This window comes from Manacus vitellinus, unplaced genomic scaffold (genome assembly GCF_001715985.3).
Source record: "Manacus vitellinus isolate BGI_N305 unplaced genomic scaffold, ASM171598v3 scaffold_1_pilon, whole genome shotgun sequence".
Lineage (NCBI taxonomy): Eukaryota > Metazoa > Chordata > Aves > Passeriformes > Pipridae > Manacus > Manacus vitellinus.
Window position 1 is genome coordinate 2,934,661 of NW_021939396.1, and position 18,351 is coordinate 2,953,011.

The following is an 18,351-nucleotide window of genomic DNA, read 5'->3' on the forward strand; positions in this document are numbered from 1 at the left end:
GGCGTAACCTACTTTACTTGAAGTACTGTTTGTGGAAGTTCTTACTGTATTGTGCCTAAATGCTCTGGATATGGACTGAAATCAGTGTGGTGATGCAACCCTTCTAAGGACTGATTTAACCATATTAGTGACCAAACAGTATTTCTCTGATTTTCTTAAGCTTTGTTTGTTATTGGGTTTAAGAGGGGATTCTTAATTTCGTTTATCTTACACCTTACTTAAAATATACGGGCTGTGCATCACTGCTAGGTCAGTTCAAATGTTTATTTAAATAATTGAGGACCTAAATCAAATAGCTCTGCTTCATGGCAGTATACATAAACACGTCTGTCACGCTGGTATTTGGGACAGCCTAAAAAACTGGAGCAGGGATCTGCTCAAGTGCTCTAAGCAATGCTTTTTATGGAGTGTGCTTTCTCAACGTGTGTTTGTAACTATTTGTACTTCTAAAGGGAGGCACTGGAGGTGTTTACCGAAGGTGCTGCACCCTAAAACTGCAGTTTTCTCTATTAGCACCACCTCATGCACTGCAGGTGTGGGGCAGGGGGTGAGAAGCAGCTATTTCACCACACCCTTTGCAACGTGGTTTTAGGAGGAGGCGAGATTCCTTTGATGCCAGGGAGGAAGTAAGTAAGAAATAAATTTTTATCTCTAAACACCTTTTATTCATTTCTTTCAGTACTACAGCAGTCAGCTCCATTTAATACTTCGCCAGGGGATGTCAGAATATTTTCCTTGGCCCAGATGGAGGGAAGCTCTACGAGGCTTGGGTGGGGAAGGGAAGGGACCTCTCTCATTTGTGCTGACAAGGACAATTTCCAGCAATCAGGATGAGCCTGTGTGGGCTCACACTGCAGGTTAGGCTGTAAACGGTGGCTTTTTACCAAGCCATCACAGTGATGAGGGACCCGTTTGATCTGCGAGTCCGCTCAAAGGAGGCAAAATGAGAACACTTAGTGCAAGATGATATAACCAGTTATATATAGTTGTTTACAAGCCCTTCGGAGAATCTGAAATGTGAGAAACCCTCTTCTGCCTTGTTTTGGTTTTTCTCTGAGGGAGTAATTATTTCCTCAGACTTAGTAAAATCCGGTCAAAACCTGTCTTCTCCATCTTTGTTGGAGGGTGAACAAAATTCTAGGGATGTTTTCAAAACCTTCCTTTAATGGAGTTTTCTGAGATTGAATGATGGTAATGCGTTTAGGGACTGGTAATTGGAGATAATTCCAATGAATTAGACTTTACAGACGTTAATGATATGCTAGAGGAAGTCAGCTTACGAAGATCTATGCTGTGCTCTTTTTTTGTCTTGATCTACTGAATAGCTTCTGTAATTGTCTAATACATATTCTGGCAGTATTTGGGTTTCTTAAGCATTTGCAGCATGAAGAAGCCAGCCTGTGAATTTTTAGAGCAGAGAATATAATTGGTTTAAATGCCAGTACGTGAAAATAATGTGCTTTTCATCGTAGGTACAGTAACATCTGCAAGGAATGTCTAACTTTGCAGGTACAGATGAAGTAATCAGCTTGACTACTTTTATGGATGAATATTCATGCAAAACACTACTCTCAACCTATTATAGACAGTATTGCTCATTCTGGAGAGTAACTTGCAAAGGTCACTCTGGTGTACTTCATTTCCCACACTGCAGTCAGGAGGGGACAGCCCTGCTAAAGGAACTTGCTGAAAAAAATGCTACTGCCAACAATGTCCTGATAGGATTATTCTTGCAGCACCAGCCCCACTGGGTTGGACATTGCCCTTCCTCCTGCAGGAAAGTGGGACTGTTGCAGTTAATCTACTTGGTAATGTATTAAGATGTTCTCTGATTGATAGCCTTAGTTTTCTAGCCATTAGGAAATTTGCAGATGACACTAAGTTGGGGGGGAGTGTCAATCAGCTGGAAGGCAGGAGGGCTCTGCAGAGGGACCTGGACAGGCTGGAGAGTTGGGCTGATTCCAGCGGGATGAGGTTCAACAAGGCCAAGTGCCAGGTCCTGCACTTTGGCCACAACAACCCCCTGCAGCCCCATGGGCTGGGGACAGACTGGCTGGAGAGCAGCCAGGCAGGAAGGGACCTAGGAGTTTGGATTGACAGGAGGCTGAACAGGAGCCAGAGTGTGCCCAGGTGGGCAAGAAGGCCAATCGATCCTGGCCTGGATCAGGAACAGTGTGGCCAACAGGTCCAGGGAAGTGATTCTTGCCCTGGACTCAGTGCTGGTGAGGCCACACCTCAAGTGCTGTGTCCAGTTCTGGGCCCTCAGCTCAGGAAGGACATGGAGGGGCTGGAGCAGGTCCAGAGAAGAGCAACAAGGCTGGTGAAGGGACTGGAGCACAATTCCCATGAGGAGAGGCTGAGGGAGCTGGGGTTGTTCAGCCTGGAGAAGAGGAGGCTCAGGGGAGACCTCATCACTCTACAACTCCCTGAAAGGAGGTTGTAGCCAGGTGGGGGTTGGTCTCTTTTCCCAGGCAACTATCAGCAAGACAAGAGGGCATGGTCTTTAGCTCTGCCAGGGGAGGTTTAGGTTAGATATTAGGAAGAAATTCCTAATAGGGGCTAGCCCCTAGGGGGCTAATCAGGCATTGGAATGGGCTGCCCAGGGAGGTGGTGGATTCACTGTCCCTGGAGGTGTTTAAGATGAGACTGGATGTGGCACTTAGTGCCATGGTCTGGTAACCACAGTGGCAGTGGATCAAGGGTTAGACTTGATGATCTCAGAGGTCCCTTCCAACCCAACTGATTCTATGATTCTTTTCCTCTGTTCTACCTCATAGAGACAGAGGGAGTGAATCCTTTTAATTCTGATGGGAGATAATGCTCTTGTTCAAGGTTTAAAACCTTAAGGATCCTTTTGTAGGGCATTGCAAGCTGGGCCATATTTAGCTTGAGCCAGACTAAAGTTTTTGCCTATCTGACCAAATCAGTGGGTTTTCTTAGTGAAAGTCATTATTTGCAGCAATGTCAGCCCTTAACAGCGTATTTGCACGCTGGGCTGAATAATCTTTGTCGCATGAGTTTTTTAGTTCTTTGTGCTTTTGTGATGACTCAGTTGTTATTTTTTGGTTTTGCAAGTTCTTGGCTGTTAGTGCTTGCTATCTTGCCCTTTACCAGATTTTGAGGGTAGAACCTGCTAACTGGAGATCCAGCTGTCACAAATGAGATATGCCTGTCTTTGCTGTGCTGTGAAACTGCTTCTTTGTGCCTGTTTTTTCTCCAGCATCACTGGTCCCAGCTGTTATGTTTGCCACAAGCTCTGAAGGCTTCTCTATTGCTGTTTATGCCCATACCCCCTTAGCTGTTTACTTTTGCAATGTACCTGTATTACTAAACATGAGGGTAACGTGAGCATCTATGAAGTTTTTAACCATCAGTAAAACAAAAAGTACGTTTAATCAGATAATGCCACCTCTCCAGTTTAACAAAATGAAGTATTTCCTACTAAAAACAGCAGCAGCAGTGATTTAACAATGTAATCTGATCCAATATTAGTAACAGACTGTGCCTTTGGGGAGCAGTATAATATCCAATTCACTGAATAAAGTCTGTCTCACATTAAATTCTGGATCCCTCTTAAAAAGATGGCTTCCCAGAATTGTTTCAGTAATTTCATAAAGACCTGTGATTTCCTACCTCTTTTTCCCAGTAATGAATGGAGAAATTACACTGGCCTCCAAAACACAAAGAATGATTAAATAGTGTTGTCTTACAAAGATGTCACGAGCACCTCCATCTCCCCACCTTACCTCTTGAGCTTTCCATTCCTCCTCATGTGTCTGGGCAGGAAAAAGCCCATCAAGGGAGTTTGTAATTCCCACATTGCCATCTGTGACTGCTTTGCTTCCAGCAGGAGCCAAAATCTTACTCTTGGTCACTTTCTGAGTAAGCTGGGAGGGGGTGGAAGGAGGGTCCCAAGAAAGCCAAGGGGTTTCTAGTCAAGGCCATGTTTTATTTAAACAAGTAGGCAGGAAACCCTCTGGAAGATTGAACATTGGCAGGGCTGGAGTTTGTAAGCCTGTATATGTCAGGTTTGTATCCACACGAAGGAAAGGGTGCAACAAGTCTTCATTAACCCTTTTGAAATGAAGAGGTTCACACCCTTGCTTTTTAGGTTTTGGATTGTGGTTTAGATATTTATTTGCTGGAGGAGTTGAGAATATCAGATGTTCAGCCTTAATAGTAGGAAAGCTGCCAACATCATCTGCTTCTCTTAGATGAATATGTATTTCAAACATTGTGCCCTGGCTTAAACAGAAGGGCAGGGATTGTAAAAGACAACAACTGACTTACGGTATGTGAAAAGTCCTGAGGGCAGGCAAAAGTTTGTGTTGGAAGAAGTGGAAAAAATGCAGTTTCTCCGTGTGAGGTGGATTGCTCCATATCATTTTAATTCACAACGTGCTGCAGAATGACTTACCCCCGCCCAGACCTTGCTTCGGTGGCCTAAATTGTGTTGTAGCCTCGAAAGTAGGTCATGTTGCAAAAGCACTGTGCTGCTTCCAGTGGCTTTTTTCTTTGTTGCTTTTTTTCTTTTTAAATCTCAGGTTTCAATACGAACTTGCTAAAAATCTCATCTAAGCCTGCAGTCGGTGTCAGTCGTTGGGTTGTTGAGGCGTGGTGTCCTTGTTCAACAAGCTGGCTTATGCTGTTGTGTTTCAATGCCTTTGATTACCTGAATGTTGAATTAGATGTTAGGACATGTCAAATGTGGTTCTTTATTGCACCCAGTTAGCCTTAACCCTTTTGCTTTGGCAGGCTTTTAGTGATTCACAACAGGCCAGGCCAGTTTAATGTAAGACTGGTTTAAAATGAGACGTTGACTTTCAGGATCTGGAGTAACATTGCTCACATATGGGTCAAGTAACATATGATATAACTCATTTTTAAAAATTATTCCTGAACAAGTGTGGTCTTCTCCCTTTGATGGGGTTAATACAGCTGTGTCTTTAGAAAGCAGTAGCTAAAAACCTTTCTATGTTGGCATTTGACTATGTCAGAAGCCTTAATGGGAATTTAAACAACTACCTGCCTGTGATTGCTGCCCTTTTGAACCAAAGGCCTCATGACTCACCTGTGTGATGGTGCTTCTACAAAGTCACAGAGTTTGAGTCTACACCTTTATGAGGGAGCAACCCAATCAGATCACAGCAGCATTCAGCCCTTACGCTGAACTTCAAGTAAGTCTGTTGAGCACATTTGTCCAGCTGGGCCAAAAACTCCAGGCATGTTTTCTAGACACTCTTCTTCCTACTGCAGACTGAACACTTGAGTACTGACATGGGCCAGAAAAACTTCCCTTGTGGCCAGTTCTGTTACTATAAACAGCTGCTAATAATTAGCAACAGAGCCGCAAAACAACCGGGCAGAAAATAGCTGCCTCTTGGCCGAGTAAGTGGTGCTCTGCCTTGCATCTGGTGAGTACAAGGAGGCAGAGTACATGGAGAGCTCTCCCAGCATGCCCCAGGATCCTTCTGCTTTCTGAACAGGTCTTGAGCTGGGCAGATTAGTTTTTGACCTTGTAGCCACAGAGGTGCATCAACAACTTCTTTGCGAGCTGCAGTTTCACACTGGCTTTGGGTATTGCTGCCCAAAGGAGCACTTTTAGCTGCCCCTCCCTGTTGTGATGGGCTGGATCTGTGTGGCCCTGCAATCAGGTAAAAACAACCTGGCTTTATAAAGGATTTCTTTTGGCTTCTTGGATGCGTTTCTGTCAGTTTAGTTTTCGGCCCAAATCAGTTACAGTGTGTAGTTCACGGCTGAGCCGCTCGTGTTGTGCGGAGGAAATGGCGGAAGTAAGGAACCAGGGGCAGAGAAAAGGAAGAGCTGCTGCTCTTAGAGGAAGTACTTGTTTATACCATCTTAAAGTGATGGAGAAACCCAGAGTGTCAGCAGTATAATAAGGGACTAATGTATTCTATGTGGTATTTCTATACAAAATCAGTTGCATTGGCTGCTTACAGAGTAATTTTTAATGTATTTTGAGAATTGACAAGTTTTTGTGAGGTGGTGTTGTAGCCACACTTGCAGAGGGGTGAAGGTCAACCTTGCCTTTAAGAGCTGCTTTTTCACAGCAGCATTCTCTTTGTCTGTTGGTGTGGTGGAGCACAGAGCATTTGAACTCAAAACATTAGCAATTATCCTTGGCCAGGTGCCATTTTACTCTGAAAAAGGCACAAGCCCAAACGATGCATCGTTTCGCAAGCCAGTCAGATGCTGAAGCAGAACCCAGTGTCCACTTTGAGTTGAGTTGTGGAAGGAATAATAAGTGATGTTTGTCTGCAACGTGGGGGTAGAAGTGTTCAGCCAAACATTTATTTAGCCTGAGGAAAAGCCAGATAAACCCAGAATGCCTTTCTTTCCAATGCTAATATTAAAGCTAAACTTAAATCAGCCTAGATAACTTTTCAAGATATGGCCATATTACTTGAAAAGCTGAGCATAAACCAGCTTGGCAGAAAAGTATCTGGCAAATGACTGGGCACTTTGAGGCTTGCTGGACTGACATGATTCACAGGTGAAATAGAGTGGTTATTAAAATGGATGTCTTGGGATGCACTCAGTGAAGAATTGGAGGAGGGTAAGGTGTGAGGCTCTGTGAGGAACAGAAATCTGGATTCTTACACTTTTTTATCAAACAAACATTTAAATATTTCTTGAGTTAGAAGCACTTACTTGGGTTTTTTGTTGTTTATGGGTTTTTTGATGTGTTGAGCAGAATGGATCACTGACAGGTCCTAATGTGACAATGACAACTGTGACCAGAACCATTAAAGCTACTTAAATTCTGTAAGAATTGGTTCTTAGCTATTTTCCCTTATGAAGTTAGTGGTAAACAATGAAGAGACATTGTATGCAATGATGACTCAAGTTGTCTCTTCACCCTTCCTTTCAGCATGAAGAAGGTGGAATTCATTTAAACAGTAGAATCTAACAGGAGTTAGATTATTTCCTACATCACTAGATGATAATCCCTGTGAGCAAAACTGAATGCAGTTCTTTGTGATTTGAGACAACCTTGGTCAGAATGTATTCTCCCATGTAAAATGTCGTGATAATGTAGGAGGCAGATCTTGAAGACAAGGGATGACTAAATAAATTATTAGAAGCTAATGCAATAAACTTTAAAGACCAGGATGAAAGAATGGGTAGTTTGCTTCAGCTCAACCCTCTCCTTTTCCCCTTAGATAGTCAACAGTGTTTGAACAGAATTATCTCAATCCTTTGTGGTTTGCTCATTCCAGTGTTTCTTGGGCTCAGCTTATTTTCCCTACAGTGCCTTGGGGTTTTATAGCTGGTGCACACCTACCCTGTTGAGATTATTTCTTACACCAGTAAATGCCTTAAGGATTGCCTAATGGCTTCGGAGGAAGAAAACCCTCTAAAAGATTTGAAATTGTCTCGTTTTCTTCAGTTGGACCCATTTAACTTTATCTACTTGACAAGCTTTATTACTGCTCAAGAAAATACGTGTGTGATTTTACCTGAGACTTGCTGTGTACTCCCCAGCTCACAGTCACGTGCTTTGGCACTGGTTCAGGGAATCTGGTTTCTTTTCAAACAGTGCATTCCTATTCCTTGTTAGCAAGAGAGATCTGGAAACATGCATTAAAAATAGTTCAGTCTTAAAGATTTGGGCAGGATCACCGTTAACCCCCTTTATTTTGGTATAGATGGTGCTGCCAGTCTGCTGACCTCCAGGTCATGATATCACAAATGCAGCAGCACTGCTTGTCAACCCTCAAGTCCTGAACTTAGACACAGAAGTGTGATAGAAGTCATTTGCCTGAGGCATCTTGTTGTATAATTGTCTGACGTGGGCTTTTTGCATCTTAGTGTTCACTAGGGAAAAGAAAACCACTGAATTTTGTGGGCCACAAATATGACCTATATAACACTTCCTCTTCGGAAAACCCTAAAGAAAGGCAGTAATTTTCCTCTGGTTCTTTGATGGTTCACACATTTCTTTCTGTGAACACAACCTGTTTGAGGCACAGGGTTATTGTGATACAGCCTTGTCGAGCCTGTAACATGTTTTGTGCTCCACTTAGTCATGACTTAGGCCTCAGTGGAAGATAGATAGTAAAAGTGTAACAGATAAGATTGGAAGCAGTTTGAGCAGCTTTATAAAATTATGGTTATAGATTAGTTTTCAGGATATATTACTTGCTCGTTTTGTTGAAATATTAACTATTGCTTTACAGATTTTGTCATTGCCTCAATGTGGCCAAAGGTCAAAGTAAAACACGTGCAATTAAGTTGAAGAAGAGCCAGTGTGATCAAGCCCCTCCTTCCATAAACACTTGGCAAGATCAGTATCTGTATCTAAACTTCTCTTCACACCAACCTCTGTACAATGCCCAACGTGAACCTCTTCCATGGCTGTAATTCTTCATTCTACTGCCTTATTTGTTGTTAATCATGAAAATGCCCTTCAAAACCAGCCATGAAAAACAATTTGTGCTGGATGCAGATATAGGAGAATCGCTGTTTGGTATTTTAATCCAGCTCCTCTTCAGATGCCATTTATTTTGAAGTTCTTTGCTGCATAAAAACCTCTGTAATATTTACTTCCATCAGGTAAATGAATTTGTCCTGGGTAAGAGAGAATGCCACTCTTCAAACTTGCCAAATTCAAAATGAACTTGGAAAAAGCAGTGGCAGAATCTGGATCAGTCTAAAATGAATATGAACACAACAGAGCAGGGCTTAGGAAAGAACTGAAGACCTTTCTGAGAGGCTCTTGTTATTCTCTGGCTCTTGTATTAGATGTGCACTTGGAGTCAGATGAAAGTGCTGCAGGAAGTCTAGCGCTGTGCTTACCACAAAATTGACATAATGGAACAGTAATTCTCTGTTCTTTTAGATAAAACCTGTCCATTGTGCTTCTTGCTGCTGCACTTGAACACTGTAACCGCTTTTTCTGGCATGTTTAAAATGTGCTGTTCTTATCTGTGTCAATTACAGCTTCAAAGTCTACCTCCATCCACCATCCATTATTCCTGGCTCCTAAATTATCTGATCACTTCCCATCATCTTCCACTTCAGAAATAACTTTTTCAGTCATCCCTTAAGAACCTGGCTCAAATGGGCTAAATCTCAGATATCCTCTTTTGTCCTGCCTCTTTATCCTTTCCAGGGACAAATGCTCCCAGCCTGGTGTCATCCCTCCTGTGTGTGCAGGCTGCCCCAGTGCATCACAGAATATTCTGGTGTGATGAATCCTCTGTGCCTTGTCCTGCTACCCTGTCACTGCATATGGAATGAGGTGTTAATGGAAAGGGAATTAAATCCTTCATAGGCAGTGACAGGAGGGGAAATTAGACATGAGAGAACAGTGGAGACCTTAAAGCCATCTCGTACAGGAGTGTAATCCATGACCCTTAGTCTGGAATGCAACACACACGTTCTGAGTGATTTTGGAATAGTAAGAGCTAATGTGTACTTCCAAATTCTACTGAATGTCTTTTTGCCTAGGTCTGCCAGCAATTAAACATTTTGTCACTAGTCTATAATTAAAATAATTGCTCCTACTCCGGAACATGTATTTTGTAGGCTTTGCTCACTCAGAACTTGTGTTATGTGAAGTGGATGTGCTTTTTAATACATAGAGTACTTTGTATTTAGGATAAACTACTTGCATCTTCTATTAATTCTGAGTGGGTGGAGAAATGCTTTCTTGAGTCCTTTTTGTTGAGTTATTTAAATGCTTATAGATTAAAACCTCGAACTCAAAACTTGGTTTATAGAACTTGCTTAGTAAGTTACTTTAACTTTCTCATGTGATTTAAAGGTTTGTCCAGCTCGAATGAAAATTTTAATGTTAGTTTGTTGATGAGGTGATCAAATATAAGAATTCCGGTAATCCTGGGGAGCCTGAAAGATGAAAAAACCCACACCAAAAAAACTGATTTTGAAAGGAAGAACAAAATACGTGCAATAAACAGCTCGAAGGAGGTGTCAGCAGGAGGGAGTGCTCAAGATGATGTTCCCGTGATGGACTTCTAGTAGAACAGTATCTCAGGTCACACTGGAACAGAGCTGGTGTTGTGACGTGCTTTAAACACCAAGCATGTCAGCTGTGTCCTAAGGCTCATTTTTAGGCTCACCACTTAATGATCTGGTCTGTGCTCAAGCCCACAAAGAGTTTTTGTTGCCAGAGCTTAAGGGACTGGGAATTGCAGTGTGGGGATTTCTCAGACCAGCTCTGCTCCCAGAGAGCCCACATCTCGTGGAACCATTTCCCTGAGGGGTTTTGTCCCGGGATAGGAGTTCAGTCACACAGTGTGCATAGATGTAAATATGCTTCCTTCTAGTACAAACATCATGTAATCTGACTTCTTATAAGATGCTTTGTCTCTTTCTCATAAGTGCTTGAACTCATTTTGATTGACATGCCACAGTATATAAATCTGCCAAGGTTTTGTCTACGGCACAAAGGAATGGAAAATACAGGAGAAGCTTGTCTTACCTGGTTGGAATATATTTGAATAATTTTAATGTATGGTGGGAGATACTGTACCATTCTGCTTTCATGAATTTCAGCAGCCTCACAGGCTGTGGGAGTAAGATGCTCTGGTCTTGTGTGCAGAAAGATGAATTCATATGCTGTATATATCTTCATTAGAAGTTGAAATATTTAAATATCGCTCCTTAGTTATATTCATCATGGCTTGTTTTGCTCATGCTTGCTTGAGGAATATCTTCAGTATAAGATGGTGTGATGGTTACTGCAAAGTAATTGGCAACTTCCAAAAGCCTAAATGGAGATGTCTGTGTGACCATGGCAATTGATGAATCATCTTCCTGGCATAGTGCTGGAATATCCTATGCTGTTTCTGAAATGGAAGCTGCTTTAAATTTCCCAGAACTTGTCTTATGCTCAGTGTTCTGAGGATCTCAGACAAATACCCTGATATTCTCCTGTGGCTTTGTGTGGGACCACAAACCAGAGGAACTTGAGTACAGTAAAGCATCATTTAAATACGAGGCGTAACTGCCTTTCAATGGAAAGTGCAGAGGTAGGAGGGAACGTGGGATAAAAGACCCTGTGCTAGGCAAGGACAATGGAAAGCAGGAAACAGGGTATATGGTTAAGGGGGGGGGGCACAATATCCTGAAAAATGCTATTGAAATTTTTAAATGCTTGCTTTTTGTTGCAGATTAATCAGCCACTCGATGGGGATTAACAGTGGAGCACCTCTTTGTGTCGCCTTTCCACCTCTCTGTAGCACGAATAACAACTTCAGCACTTCTTCAATAATAATTATGAAACTGGTATTAACTGAATGGCAATTATGGATTTTTAACTCTAACTCACAGTAAACCAGCAAGCCATATGTTGAAATTCCTACCAAATAGCTTTTCGTTCTTGATGTCTCGTATCTATACAAGAAGTTGCAAGATACCTGTTTGTACAAGAGGAATATAAGCATTACTTGCCTGAGGAACAGAAGCAGAAAAGAGAAGACACCCTAACTTGTTCGTGGAGTTATGGTAGTATTATTTATATAGATATAACAAATATATATATATTTTTATGGTAATGAAAATGGCTCCTCAGAATGCTGACTCGGAATCTATGCAAGTTCAAGATCTACCTGTGGCACAGCTTCAGAAACCAGAGAACAAGGAGAATGAAAGTAGGGAGGAGACCATTAGTGAAGGATCCATAGACCGGATACCAATACGCCTGTGGGTGATGCATGGTGCAGTAATGTTTGGCAGGGAGTTTTGCTATGCCATGGAGACAGCTTTGGTAACACCTGTGTTGTTACAAATTGGTAAGTAATCCTCGTTTCTGTTAGTCAAAGCTTTCTGTGTATTTTTGCATTGATTGAAGCCAGAGGAAGAGGGGAGTGGTGTCTACCAGCTCAAAGTGCACAAGGTAAAAAGGTTTTGGGGATTTTTTTCATTATTATCTGTGCCACAGGTTCAACTGTGTAAACATGTTTAGGTGGGAAGGATTTCTATAGGCATTCATCTTCTGTCTAATATTGCTTCCCTCTGTAAAAAATGTAACCTGATTTTAATCTATAATTCTTTACTACAAGGTAAGTGTCCTAGAAACTAGAAACAATATTAGGCTATAAAGGATTGAAGTGAAGCTTTTTTTTAATTTATGGAGAAATGCTTTAGGTTGCAGTACTTTAGAATAAGCGGTTGGATAAATGTGTTTTTCGAGCTACTAGTCAAATATTGCATTTATTTCAATCCACTAGTGAGTCTTGTTTTATGTGATTTATCTGTCTAGTTTATAACACATGACTACATATGAATAAACCACGATACCAATAGCCTTAGTTGATAATGGGGGGTGTGATGAGGTTTAGAATAGGCGTAGCCAGTGTTAAACTTTGTGGTGAGTCCTGTCATTAGCTTTCCAATAAACTGTTTACAGTGTTAACAGTATCTGGTATTACCTTTATCAAATCCAAGAACTCATTTTCTCAATCAGACATCATAAAGTATTACATGACACTGAATGGAAATACCAGGCTGACCGTGGTTCCATGAGGGAATAAATCAACCATGTGTGTGCACTGTATAATTGTATATACAATGTTTGTATATTATATGTTTGCTTGTGCTTATCTGTGCAGTTGTGCCTTACAGCTTGCTCGACTGTGGCCAAACAGAAGCACTCAACCAACTAGAAAACAATGTTCAGTGAATACTATTTACAACATCATTAAAAAATTTCAAGGTTGGCACCTTGAATGAAACACCCACATTTTTATATTTGATATGAGAAAAGGGCATTATAGTTTCAGCTTGTGAACAAATCCTTTCATGCAGTCTTCCTGCAGTCAAAAATGTATTTTCATATTAAATTGCTATTTGGTTTATTTTGAATCAACAAAGGAGTGAATAATCAGTGCAGTTAGTGCCATGGGAGATGTTGATGAGTTATGCCTCCATGTTTTCCTGGAAATTTTCCTTTTTAGAGCTCATCATGGATCTATTGGTGGCATAGTTAAAATAGACATTAAAAAGCTCCAAATAGCTTTTCTAATCGACCTGACTTGCTAAATAAAACACAAGCAACTTCATCTAGGAATTGCTTGTAATGTCCATAACTTGTTTTGAGGTTTCGTGGTTTGGGTAAGTTGAGATTTAGAGACTTAAATCATTTGTACTGGCAGCATTGGTTCTGTCACTGTCTGCCTTAAACTCAAACTTGCATCCTGCTTTGCATGGAGATGATCTTTTTTAAGTGTCCTGTCCCTTTTTGTTGGCTTTGTTTGTGCTGGATGATAAATGCATGTCTGGCTAAGCTGACTTTACCTTACCATAGGGTAAGGTCAGACAGTATAAATAAACCATCCTCTTAATTACTGAGCACTCTACCAGTTTACATTTCTTTTGTGAGCGTTTCTAGCTGTTTCCTCCAGATAATTGAGAAATATCTCTTCCCTTCCTTCCCTAATCCCAGTGATCAAAATAACGTTGGGATTTGGGGGAAGGGAAGGAGAGAGATCTCACTTCCAAAAAAGCTGCAAATCGACAAGAGTGATGCCAAAGGCTGTGGGGATGCAGATGATGTTCCATGCCATAGAGATAAGAAATGGAGGAGGCTGTTACAAATATTAGTGCTTTGGGAACTAATTGAAATTTTTCGTGCTCGGCTCATGTTCCCTCAGCAGGGGAATAAACAATGTTGGATTCACTGAAGGGTTAAAGTTATTCACGGGTGACTTATCTGGCCTGTTTGGTAATTACCTCTTACATGGGTCTGTTTACCTTTATCAACCCCAACATCTGTCTGCCTCAGCATGAGCTATATTTATTCCTCACTGGAGGGGGTTGCAATATTACCATTGAACTGCTGTAATATTCCCTTTGCATCTTGTTCTGGTAAAAGCAACGTTCAGTTTCTATGAGATTAAATTGGCTCAAGCAACCATATTTGAGAAGTGGCACCTGGGGAAGTGTGGTGACTCAACCAACTTTATTTATAATAAATTGAAGAACAAGAAGCCTTTTGGGCATCCAAAAAAAACCCCAAAACCTCCTCACAGAGTGTGCTGAATATTAACAATTAAACTTTACAGTGTGTTCTGTACCTCTGAGAAAACTTTGGTCACTGGAATCATTTGAGATTCTTATCAGATGCCGCCATGAAAACCTTGGGCACCTTAGTCTGGTGTAACACACTTTCTGTTTGCAGGTAATTTGACTTCCTTTGCAGTTTTTGGAGCCTGGATCAGAGAGGTAGTTATGATTTGGCAGATGAACAACGAAATTTCATCAGCTGAAGGAGATACGGTCCTTTGGATGATCCTTTTCCAATTCAGTGGTGCTTGAATTCTCATTGTGTTTAAATTTCCTGAAGTTCCCAAATCTTAACAGAAGAACTAAAGGCACCACTGAAAGCTGCTTGAATCAATGGATACTGTGGAGAGGTTATGAAGTGCCTGAGTTGCTGTATCCATACCAAAAGAAGTTCTGATTTCTGACTTCAATCATTGTTTTTATTGCTGTGTTTAGGTCAGAAATAAATGCAGCTACAAACCTATAACAGCCTTGTAGTCATAACTGGGCTTTAGTAGCTTAGCAACAAGAACAAGCCAAATATATATTACATGTTGTTTTTAATTCTAACTTGCTCTTTGGTTTCTTAGTGCCTGCATCTTAAGAATTCAAAATGAAGCAGCAAACTTTTTGGGAAGAATTCAGAGGATGTCAGCATATAGCAAATATGGGAAGTGGCAGCCTCAGTCCAGATGAAATTATGTTAGTTCACACTTTCAGAAGTTATAATCTCTCAAAATCTTTATTAACCTTTCTGAGACTTGTTCAATGAGCAGTTTGTCCCAGCTAGTGTTAAAACTTTACCAGAAGATAAACCTTCAGCACTCGAGGTTTACTTGTTCAACAGCCCAAGGGTTTTGAGGAACTGATTCCATGTTACCCTTGGATATACTCTATGCATTAACTCTGCTGTTTGCTTTCCCTCCACATAAACTACTACAAATTCCATAGGAGCAGGATGAGGCCTTTGTCTTCTGAAACATCTGGTACTTAGTGCTGCTTATCTGTGAGAGGGAATTAAAATCCCTGCTATTGTTTATAAATGACAGTGTATTTTCTTCCATCATTGAACTTGGCTGCTAAGGATTAAATTTCTAAAACTACTTTCAGTTCATAAGTTCATGGAAGATTTGGATACATGATAAAATTATTTTGGAAGGGATTTTGCTTGAATAAAAGCAAAAGGAAGGGAAACTGATGACTGGTGTGGTGTAAACTTGGAGAAACTGTTATCTTTTTGAAGAAACTGGTTCAATGAAATCACAGTACATGATTTCTGGTAATAACACTTTAAACCATTAATAAATAAATAATTTGGTAATTTCGTATTATTTCCATTGTAATTCAAACAAAATTGGAGTTGTAATGTAAGCAGTAAATCCCTTTTAGTTCTTCTGAAAGGTGGGATTCATGTGCCTGTTTCATTAGGACTGTGGAAGAAAAAAATCTGTATGTTGTGACTTGGAGTGGCTGCTGCTTTCAGCATGAAAACCTCACTGTCTGACTAATGAGTAGTGGTGGCTGTAAACATGAAGTTTCACGTTTTATATTTAATATGATAAAAGCTTTGTCAAACCTTTACTGTTGCTTCAAAGGCTCTTTCAATGCTATTGAGTGTTTTATGAATAGTTAATAGGCACAGAAGTGACTGTCAGCACCAGAGCTGTTCCTCATTCCCCTGCATAAATTAAATATATTACACCAGTGCTTTTAAAAAGAAACCATGTACATTTACATTGTTTCATGAAGAAACATAAGGTAAATCAGTTTACATGTGCTGCTTACCTTTATAGTGTCACTTAAATTTAGGGATGTTTCCCTGGTGTGGTACAGGAATAGCCTTGGGTTTTCTGCATTTCAAATCTGGGTGCCTGCATGCGATGGCATTACTTTGTTTTGCTGTGAGAGTTATTTGGTGCTTGTAGTGAACATAGACCAGTCTAGCATTAAATATTGAAGTTGGTCATTTTAAGCTTAACCCTGAGGATGGTGGTGTTTTTAGGCAATAACACTAAGGAGTAGCATTGCTGCAAACTGTGTATTTCAGTGCTAATTAATAGATTTTACTAAGGAGAAAGACTGAGCTAAGCAGAGCAAAATAACATAGATTATTTTTGTTTGGAAAAGAAATTATTTCTTTCATTAGGTCCTTTCAAATCAACAAGATACTATAGTTGCTCCTATCTCATATATGTAGGAAAGCTGCTCGGGGATTTGGGCTGTTATTTTACAGCTAAAGCATTTAGATATAATGTCTCAGAAAAAAAATAATTATCTAATATTCAGAATTCACCCAGCCTGAAGCTTAGCAGACCGTGCTTAAAGGGTCTTGAAAATCTAGTTCATGTGAAATTGCCAGTATGGAAAAAGTGTATTAAGCAATAATTCAAAGTGCTGATTCTGAGAAATCTCTATGGTAGCTGAGAACTCATTATGCTGAAGAGGTTGAATATTACAGAGTGAACTCTTTTAGTGTGAAGTGGTGACTGTCCCCATTGAAATTTAGTGTTGATACCTGCCTGAGAAGAATGGGTGTAGGTAGAGGGGAGATTATGGAGATGTATTTAGAAACCAAGCATGAAATATTACGGATAAATCAGCTCCTAGGTCTGTTTCTTCAAAGGAATTAAGGTATCAACTGCTGACTCAATTCGGTGTGGAAGGAGGATAGTCTTCCTAAGGCTAAGCCTGAGATCAAAGGAAATCTAAAATCCTTAAAGATCTGGTGGGGCAGGCGGGAACAAAGGGATTGGATGGGCTGTTAGAGGCTGCCTATAATTCAAGTGTAAAAGGGCTGAGTGGCTGGAAAACCTCTCGAAGATGGAGGAAGCTCTTCAACACAAAGCAGCACTGACCCTATTTCAGCTCAGCTCAAGTAGTCGAGTTTATTCCTCATCCCTGCCAGAGGTTACATTAAGGTTATATGTATTTATAACTGTCTTCCATTGCAGCTGTGGCTTACCTTACCTTGTCTTACCAGGAAGAAACTGAGTTGCTGTAACCTGCTCTTTGACTCCCAAAGTTAAATTCCTGTTCAGTCCAGCTGCATTTGATGCCAAGAGTGAACTGCAGGATCTGAAATCCTCCTGGGAAGAATAAGTGGCTTGAGAGCTGACCTGTCCCAAGAGGGGACTGTAACATGGCTCACCTAAGGGCAGGAACTGAATATACAGTGGATCCAGAAAACCTGGAATAATCAACAATTAAATACTTTTTTCAGCCTTGTTAGCTTTGCAGTTAGTCTATAAGATCATGTCCAGTTTGTATTCAGATCTCATGTGGTGAAATGCATAAGACTGCAAATATTGTGCCTGAGGCACATGTAAATTGCTCTGTAAAACCTCCCCACCCATCATTTTTTACTTATTCACTAATTTTATGCCCACCAAGGGGTTGTGTAAGACTAATTTTACTGTCCTTTTTGGTTTTTTTACCAAAAAACATGTCAGGCTTTCATATCATGTATCACTCTTACATAAAATATGTTTTGACCTCAAAGTAATAGCAGCACAGATTTTGAACACAGATAGCCCTAAGTGGAAGGTTTGGTTAAAGATCTGTTTAAAGCACCTGTAAAAGAAAGGTACTGTGGAACTATTCAGATTTTTAATCCTGAGGGCAGTTGGGAACATGTGCTTTATTTTCATAGCAAGGCAAACACCACGTGGTCTGGCAGTTGTGCAACAGCTGTTACTGACAGCTTTTTTTAATATATAATGTTCTGTTTTTCTTTAAGGAACACTGAATTTGGCCTTCAGAGGCACCACTGATAACACACAGCAGGTTTTGAGCTGGGCTAACGTGAGGATTCGGGCTGGCTGTAGGGTCATACAGACTGTGGGACTTTGGATGAAAAGCCTTTCTAGGAGAGGGAAGTTGAGTGCAAACGACTTCAGAGGCTTCTCCCATGGCACAAAATATTCCTTAGCAGAAGGTGACTTTTTTGTTCCCTTTTTTTTCCCTTTTTTTGGCTGAATAAGGTCTGCTGGAGAAGCTACTTCTAAAATAAGGTTCATGCTTACTACAGTGCTGTTTTTTCCCCTTCCAAATCTTTAACAAAAGTCCTTGATCTTTTAAGTGTGTACAATGGGAACGTTAATGCTTTTTTTTTCCCCTAGCTTAGAGTGCTCACAGTGAAAAGTGTGTGAACACTTTTTTGAATCCTCAGAAGTTTTCCTTTAAAGGAGCACATGACCAATATATGACACAGGAAACACTTAACAGGTCTGAGACCTGTGGACTGATAGAAGCAGGACTACTCCAAGGCAAAGCAAACTGTATAAAACCAGAGACTGTTAGCAAAGGATGGGGGTTTAAAAG

General features: G+C 40.7%; 1 protein-coding gene across 4 annotated transcripts in view; it reads left to right on the forward strand.

The window, feature by feature from the left end:
• The window catches only part of SLC45A4 (solute carrier family 45 member 4), an 88,675-nt gene that overhangs the window by 39,439 nt on the left and 30,885 nt on the right, over window positions 1-18,351 (forward strand). For all 4 annotated transcript variants that reach the window (XM_018075495.2, XM_018075503.2, XM_008933292.3 and 1 more), the window contains exon 2: window positions 11,160-11,780. In XM_018075495.2, the coding sequence (XP_017930984.1) occupies window positions 11,537-11,780 (244 nt within the window). In that variant the 5' untranslated portion in view covers window positions 11,160-11,536. The remainder of the gene's footprint in view (window positions 1-11,159; window positions 11,781-18,351) is intronic.